At 33.3% G+C, this 9,231-nt stretch overlaps 1 protein-coding gene across 1 annotated transcript in view; it reads right to left on the bottom strand.

The window, feature by feature from the left end:
* Window positions 1–1,747, bottom strand: part of LOC111639940 (gastrula zinc finger protein XlCGF8.2DB-like) — a 14,496-nt gene extending 12,749 nt beyond the window's left edge. The window contains exon 1 of the mRNA XM_023385903.1: window positions 367–1,747. Within this exon, the coding sequence (XP_023241671.1) occupies window positions 367–582 (216 nt within the window). The 5' untranslated portion in view covers window positions 583–1,747. The remainder of the gene's footprint in view (window positions 1–366) is intronic.
* Between the last annotated feature and the right edge of the window lie 7,484 nt (window positions 1,748–9,231).

The following is a 9,231-nucleotide window of genomic DNA, read 5'->3' on the forward strand; positions in this document are numbered from 1 at the left end:
TTACTAAATAAGAAATAATGTCAACCTGTATTTTCTGTCATAACGTTGCATTCAACAAATCAAAAGGTAAATCAAAACTACTGTGATTTGTTATTCAAAGCTTCTTTATTTTTTAATTACAATAAGAAAAGTTAATATTTCAATTCGAAAACGTTTTATTGTCATAACTATATAAATTACATAAAACAAATATTTAAATCAGATTACACGTTTTGAAAAAACACCCATAAAATAATTACTGGAAGAATTCTAAAACATTCAAAATTAAAAGAAAAAAAAAAGCTTTACGAATGTTTATTTGGAAGGTGTTTCCTGTGATAACTTAATCAATTAATTAATTAAGCTGAATTTTCAAAACAGTTTTCAAGTATTTTGCCCTGAGTGAATGCGAAGATGACGTATTACATGATCTTTCCTTGAAAATTTCCGTTTGCAGTAATCACAAGCAAATGGCTTTTCGCCAGTGTGAATGCGAAGATGTTTTACTACACTTTGTCTTTGTGTAAAGCTCCGTTTGCAATGATCGCAGGTAAAAGGTATCTCTCCAGAATGAATCCTAACGTGCTGTCGTAAATTGCACATATGACTGAATCTTCGAGCGCAGAACTGACAAGAGAATGGCTTTTCTCCCGTGTGAGTCCTGCGATGACGTTCTAATTCTCTTTTCCGACGGAAGGCTTTTCCACAATCTTCACAGAGAAATTTATTTGCGTTTTCATGCACAAAACCTATAGAAATGTCAAACGATGTTATATCTGAATTTAAACATCGAACATAAATCAATAAATAGAACCACAAATGCAGAAAAACATGTTCGACTTATTGGCTATATCTTAAAAATAAATCTATATTTAATCTAAAATATGTCCAATTTCAAATTTATCGTAAAATGCAGAAAACAAAACGTTTATAACAATTTCTTCGATTCTTTCGGTCCTCACAAAAATTGTTCAAGGTTTATTTACAAAAATATTTTTTTTGATAAATTTATAACAAAGAAAGTCTTTCCGATCTTTAAATCCATTTTCTCAGTAGTAAATGTTAACTTCTTTCTTCGAAACTTTCAGATTCCATCCTTAATTGTTCGGGCGAAATGTTGGACTCCTCCGAAGTATATCTTACAAGAAAAAAACGTAAATATCAAACATTGTAAAATAAAACTTTAATTTCTATTATTAATTTCTCACTTAAAAGAAATCTGACAGACTTTTATATTATTAGACATATAAATTTTAAATATACATACGACCTTTCGGGATATTTAAGGGGAGAACTGGAAAATCTAAGAAATAAACAAAATATATTAATGATCCATAAAGTGATACAATCCTCCGAGTATTTTCCTTCTCTTAACATTAAAGAGAAATAATGCGCCTTGTTTGAGTGCAAAAAAGATTTACGTCTAACGACAGACAAAAGGTGACCCAAAACCTTTCAGTCGAGTTTTTCCACGTGCTGCGGGAATAAAGAAAATTGTGTCTATCTTTAAATATAATAAAATATTCATTAATTTCACCAAACCCATTTATATTTTAACTGCTTTATCAAATTAAATCTTAAAAATATACTCGGAAATATTCCAATTGAAACGTTCGTCTCACCTTATAAATTCAATATTATCGTTGTCGGCATTTCTCTTCCTTACAACAAATTCCTTCCTTTTTTAATTAAAAAAGACTAAATTTTCTCCTTTTTATAATACACAAACCCCCCAATCTCTCCCAACTTTAATCGAATTGGCGGTTAAGTCGGCAGTTACAATTTTAAAAAATCTAGTGGCTCCACCTGACATTCAAAAGCAAAAAGTCAAAAAACATCGACGTCACTCACTAACGTTACGTAATTTCTTCAACAAAATTTTATCTCGAGTGTATATCGCATATTCCCAATTGAATAATTATTAGTACACAATACGCGTAATTATTTATTGCTAATCGAAACGTCCATCGACATTTATTATCTGATATTATCTTTCAATGTTTAATTATTCTCGTCGTTTCGGCATTGTATTTATTGATTGTATTGTAATTGCTTCTTCTGATAATTGGGAAATATAGCGTATATTCGTGACTACTTTTCAACTTTTTTCAATTTCTTCCTCTAATTTATACAATAAAAAAATTTCCGCTGAAAACAATTTCGTCTAAAGCGTATACCAAATATATTTTTATTGAAAAGATTTAAGAACAATCGAAGTTTGTGTTACACGAATAAAGCTGTTCTATGTGTTCTTTTTCTAGTCACATATCTAAGCAATTTTTAGTTCTTTTCACGTATTCTCTGGATGGTCGTAATTGCAGATGTAATGAGGTCCCGGAGCTTTGCCAATCACGTGGTTAATGGTGGCTCATAAACCGTGTTCTTTAGATACTTCAACAGAAGAGAATTCACACGGCGAGTTATCTGAACGCGTGGAAAGTATCGATACAGAGCTTCATCGTTGATTCAACGTCCATTCTAGCAGTGGTGAAGTTCTGCGTTCAAGTACGACGCACCTCGGTATGTAGCTCAGAAGCTCCATTCTTCTTTAAACAAAGTAATAGGAAAGTCTTTTGTTTCGTAGCCACTATTTTGACAACGAATGTCGAATGCTACTTGGTGTGTGGAGAGGAAATCTTCATAACTGCGCTTCAAATTTCGAAAATTTCTCTATTGATTCGTGTCTGGAGTGGATACCCAGCGCGATACTTTGAAGTTACAGAACTTTAAGGCCCCGATTATTTATTTATAATAACACTGTATATTGAAGAGATTGGATATGGAAATATTTTTAAAACAATTAAATAACCATCATTTTTTTTATTAGTATTCATTCCTATTAATAATTTTCTGTAAATCTGCAGACTTAAAGATAAATGTTCGAACTATAAAGAGTAAAATCAAATAAAGAATGCTTATAAAGTCTAGAAACAGTTATGCCGGCATTTGTAAGCATTCATATTGGATATCATGAGCTGCAGGTTCAATTCAATTTCAATAATTTACAAGCTTCTTCAAGTGACATTAGATTAGAATAATGTAAAGATTTGTGCGTTATAAAATGGCGTAAACGTAGACTAAGAAGTTTTGTTAGTAAAAGGAAACTCCTGACAATCATATTGAATTTAATGGATGAAATAAACATTTCGCATAAAACATTTCCAAGTAAAAATTCATTTTTTAACTGAAATAATTAAGAAATTTTATATTTTATACGATATCCTAGTGAATATATAAATAAATTTTATAAATTCGATAAATATTTACTAAATATAAAGTAGGAGGTAAACAAAAGTTTTCTTATTGTCCATACCCTGTCTTCACACATAACTGAAAGGTTCTGATTTATGTCTAGGCTGTAAGGTTTAAACCAATGTTCCTTTTGAATCAAAGTTGATGTTGACCTCTCTCGTGCCAAGATATCGAAAACACTTAGAGGATGACAACAGTTAATTACTGGCTCATTAAATTAATGAAAGCGCAAATAACTTGATCCCATTTGATTTTTACATTTCTCAAAACGGGCCTGTTGTATTCTGTCAGATCGTATGAATGTTTAAAATTTATTTTTCGTAATAATAAGAAAAAGCCTCCTGTGTTGTTTGTAAAATAGCAGGAAAAAGCCAATTTGGAGATTCTATATTTAAAGCTTAATTTTTATTGTTTTCTTTTGTGGTATTTTTTAAAGCACATAACAGTTCTTCAGAAGAATTTCCAGATACGAAGTTTTTAGATGTTGGGGGTGAGCTATTTACTTGTAAGCAAATGTCTTAAAAGCTGAAAGCTTTGCTTTTTCTAGTGAATTTACATTGAATAATGTATGTTTAATAAATAAAATTTTAAACAGTTTTTTAAGAGAACAGAAAAGGAAGAAGTGGTCATAAACAATCGTTTTTAATAATAAATATATACACTAAAATAGTGTGGTTAAAATTACGAAATGATCTCAATTTATTCGTTAAATTTAGTAAATATTTATCGGATTTATTAAATTCATTTATATATTAACTAGGTTATCGTATAAAATATAAAAATTTCCTACTTATTTCGGTTGAAAAATTAAATTTTTACTTGAAAGGATTTCACGTAAAAGGTTCATTTCATCCTTTAAATTCAGTATTATAATTGTTAGGATTTTCCTTTTACTTACAAAACTTCTTAGTTACAAAAGTCTACGTTTACTCCATTTTATATCGCACAAAACTCCAAATTATTCTACTGTCACTTGATGAAACGTGTAAATTATAGAAATCTGAATGTAAGCTGCAGCTTTTGATAAGTGCCGGCATGATTGTTTCCAAACTTTCAAACATTTTTAAAGTTTATGTAACTTCAAACTATCGCACTTGGTCATACAATCCAAACACGAAACAGAAAAAAACTTTCCAAATTTGAAGCACACTTACGACTATTTCCTTGCCACACACCAAGTGGCATTCGACGTTCGTTGTCAAATTTGTGCCTACGAAACAACAGACTTTTCGATTACTTTGTTTAAAGAAGAATGGAGCTTCTGAGGTACATACTGAGATGCGTCGTACTTGAACGCAGAACTCCCCCACTGCTAGAATGGACGTTGAATCAACGACGAAGCTCTGTATCGATGCTTTCCACGCGTTTAAACTACTCGCCGTGTGAATTCTCTTCTGTTGGAGTATCTAAAGAACACGGTTTCATGTGCACCATTATCCACGTCATTGGCAAAGCCCCGGGACCTCATTACCACTGCAATTACGATCATCCAGACAATGCGTGAGGAGAACTAAAAATTGCTTAGACATGTGACTAGAAAAAGAACACATATAGAATAGCTTTATTCGTGTAACACAAACTTCGATTGTTCCTAAATCTCTTCAATGAAATTATATTTTTATATACACTTCGGACGAAATTGTTTTCAGCGGGAATTCCTTTATTGTATAAATTAGAGGAGCAAATTGAAAAAGTTGAAAAGTAGACACGCATATACGCTAAATTTCCCAGTTATCAGAGGAAGCAATTACAATACAATCAATAACTGCAATGCCGAAACGACGAGAATAATTAAACATTGAAAGATAATAACAGATAATAAATGTCGATGGACGTTTTGATTGGCAATAAATAATTACGCGTATTGCGTACTAATAACAACTATTCAATCGGGAATATGCTATATACACTCGAGATAAAATTATATCGAAGAAATTACGTATCCTTAGCGAGTGACGTCGATGTTTTTTGACTTTTCCCTTTTGAATGTCAGGCGGAGCCACTAGATTTTTTAAGATTTGTAACTGCCGACTTAACCGCCAATTTCATTAAATTTGGAAAGGAAGATCTAGAGTTTGTGCATTATAAAAAGGAGAAAAATGTAGACTTTTTTAATTAAGAGAGGGAGGAGATTTGTTGCAAGGAAAAGAAATATCGACAACGATAATGTTGAACTTATGAGGTGAGACGAACGTTTCAATTGGAATCTTTCCCAGTAAATACTCGAATACATTAAGAATTAGGATATTTTAAAGATATACAGTAGTACCGCAGGATAAGAAATTAATCCGTTCGAAACTGAGATCGTGTCATGAAAATGTCGTAAGGTGAATCGTTTTTCCCCATACGATTACATGTAAAACCAAATAATCCGTTTCAACAAGAAAAACACACTCAAGGCTAACTAGTACATTGGAAAAAAATGACTTTAGTAAGAAAAACACTGAAAATGCATTTTGTAGTTGTAAATGTATAAATAGCCATAACAATAATTGATAAAAAATATATATACAGTAGACCCCCCTATAACGCTTAGATACGTTCCACGCTAACCGAAAATTACGTTGTAGGAGTGAGCCAATCGCAGCCCGATAGGTGGGAACTTTACGGACTAAGGCTGTTCGAAAGGTTTTCTTCTATAAAATTAACCGATTCTAGACTAATTCCACTCAACATTTCCAAAACNTGACAGACTTTTACATGACATATAAATATTAAATATACTCACGACCTTTCGGGATACTTAAGGACAGAATTGGAAAATCTAAAAAATAAACCAGATATATTAATGATCCATAAACTGATACAATTCTCCGAGTATTTTCCTCCTCTTAACATTAAAGAGAAATAATACGCCTTGTTTGAGAGGAAAGAAAATTTACTTCTAACGATAGAGACAAAAGGTGACTCAAACCGTTTCATTCACGTGCTACGGGAATAAAGGAAATTGTGTCTCTCTTTAAATATAATAAAATATCCGTTAATTTCACGAAACCCATTTATATTTTAAGTGCCTTATCGAATTAAATTTTAAAAGTATCCTAATTATTTAATCTGTTTGAGTATTTACTCGGAAAGCGTCTACGTGAAACGTTCATCTCACCTCATATCGTTGTCGGTATTTCTCTTCCTTGCAACAAATCTCCTCCCTCTCTTAATTAAAAAAGTCTACATTTTTCTCCTATTTATAATGCACAAACTCTAGATCTTCCTTTTCAAATTTAGTGAAATTGACGGTTAAGTCGGCAGTTACAAATTTAAAAAAATCTAGTGACTCCGCCTGACATTCAAAAGGGAAAAGTCAAAAAACATCGACGTCACTCGCTAAGGTTACGTATTTCTTTGACATAATTTTATCTCAAGTGTATATCGCATATTCCCAATTGAATAGTTGTTATTAGTACGCAATACGCGTAATTATTTATTGCGAATCAAAACGTCCATCGACATTTATTATCTGTTATTACTAGTGATGTAACGAATATTCGGTTACTATTCGTTATTCGGCCTATTCGGCCTATTTTTCGCTATTCGGCCGAATACCGAATACATAAAAACAGGAGTGAGAAATAACAAAAACACAGTAAATTAATCATTTTGGTATTTAGATTTAATGTTATCGGGTTAGCGTTGTTTGTTTATACTTATTTGTAACTTGTAACATGCACAAAATAAAAAAGAAAATAATATTAGTCACACGTATTCACAATTTATAATTACAAAGATCAGTACACGTACACACCTATTCGTTCGAGAACCGTCGCACATCTGAGATCTGACCCTGCCTATCCTTCTTTTTAAGCATTCGTCTTTTCTCTTCCCTTTCTCTTTCTTCTATCTCTCTAGTCCACGTATGCCTATGCATATATCACAATACGCCCTCACAATACTTTCTATTCGTCACTTTTCCCGTCGTAGATTTCCCATTTTACAATTAGGTGACTCATAGCCTGGTGATAACGGAGAAAAGAGACAGAGAGGACGTCGGTATAAGTCACAGTTATGATTTCACAGATTCCAGATAACTTGGTAGCCCGAACGGCCCCAGGCTTTCGCCCGTGCACGCCAAGTGACTTTCATTACAAGCATTTAGCTTTCCGAAGTCCACAACAATTGTTTGGCATTGACGGCCGCGAATTTCGTGCCAATAAGCTGCCTCGACTTGTTCGATTATGTTATCAACTCAATTTCGTATTTATTTTCACTTCGTGGTCCTTCTCTGTTCTTTTTCCGTTATTTACACGTGTAGGTCATTTCATTGTTATCCACATTTTATATCATCATTTATCACATACTGCCATGACGCTCCTGTCTGTACGCTACAACTGTCGAGAATTAACGCGATTGGCGAACCGTAGTGACAGCGGGCCAATAGAAAGCAGGGTCGTTGTCATAATTCGGTTTGCGTGCCAATTTTCGAAGGTGCGTTAATCGACCCAAATAGTTTGGCCGAATATTCGGCTATTCGGCCACGCCCTGGCCGAATATTCGGTATTCGGCCTGAAATCGAATATACTATTCGTTGCAACACTAGTTATTTATTACCTTTCAATGCTTAATTATTTTCGTCGTTTCGTCATTGAAGTTATTGATTGTATTGTAACTGCTTCCTCTGATAACTGGGAAATTTAGCGTATATTTGTGACTACTTTTCAACTTTTTCACTTTCCTCCTGTAATTTATAAAATAAAGGCATTCCCGCTGAAATCAATTTCAACTGAAGTGTATATGAAATGCAATTTTATTTAAAAGAATTAGAAACAATCCAAGTTTGTGTCGTTACGATATGTACTATTGGCGACACTACAGGCCATCCGAGGCTCGTCCATCGTCAGTCATAGAGCGCACCATGCGTGTCTCTTCCTGTAAAGCGTTTAGTTAAAATAAATAATACGTTAAGTTTGCTAGTCTTAATAGCGTAGTATACAACATATAATATGACGTGTGTTACAGGAATAAAACTGTTCTACATGTTTTCTTTTGCTAGTCGCGCGTGTCCAAGCAATTGTTCATTTTTCATCACACATTGTAGCATTTTTCCTTAGATGATCGTAATCGCGGCGGTAATGAGGTCCCGGTGCTTTGCCAATGACGTGGATAATGGTGGCACATAAACCGTCTTCTTTAAATACCCACACAGAAATAAAATTCACCCAGTGTGTGGTGTGAACTTCTGGAAAGCATCAATACAGAGCTAAGTCATTGTTGTTGCAAAACTCAGTACCGACGTACCTCACTATGTACCTCAGGAGTTCCATTCATTTTAAAACAAAGGAATAAAAAAGTCTTTTGTTTCGTAGTCACAATTTTCAGAACGAACATCCAATGCCACTTGGTATCGCGGAAGGATCCGCGTTTCAAATTTCGAGAGTTTCTCTTTTGATTCGTATCTACAGTGGATACCAAGCGCGATACTTTGAAGTTACAGAACTTTAAACCCCGACTATTTATTTACAATAACAATGTATATTGAAGAGTCGTTCGACAAGCTACAGGAATTGACTAAAATTCATTGTTATTACCAATTATCATCATCACTGTATTGTTTTAAAGGCTTCTTACTATGCGCTGTATTATGAACATTATCTTATTTTTCTATTGAAATTGATATTCGTGATTCTTATGTGTTTTATAATGTGTCCGTATATATATATATATATATATACAGTAGATCCCCCTATAAGACGGTAGATACGTTCCATTCTTTATGAATCAATTTTGTAGGAATCATAGTTTACGGACTACGGCTGTTTGAAAGGTTTTCTTTCATAAAATTAATCGATTCTAGACTAATTCGACTCAACATTTCCAAAATACGTATATTTTTTGAAAATAATCCGTATAAACTACGTTATAAACAAAAAATTGTAGGATTGCTTACCGAGTGTGTACCGTTCGACTACGCCCGTTGCTAAAGCTTGGTTTCGTCGCGAAACAGCGCATCAAACCGCGGCCGCGATTTCTGATATTATTTTTCTGCGAAAACTTCGTTGACCTTTG

The sequence above is a fragment of the Centruroides sculpturatus genome, unplaced genomic scaffold, assembly GCF_000671375.1.
Source record: "Centruroides sculpturatus isolate CEXI.00-Female unplaced genomic scaffold, Cexi_2.0 scaffold1264, whole genome shotgun sequence".
In the NCBI taxonomy this organism is placed as follows: Eukaryota; Metazoa; Arthropoda; class Arachnida; order Scorpiones; family Buthidae; genus Centruroides; species Centruroides sculpturatus.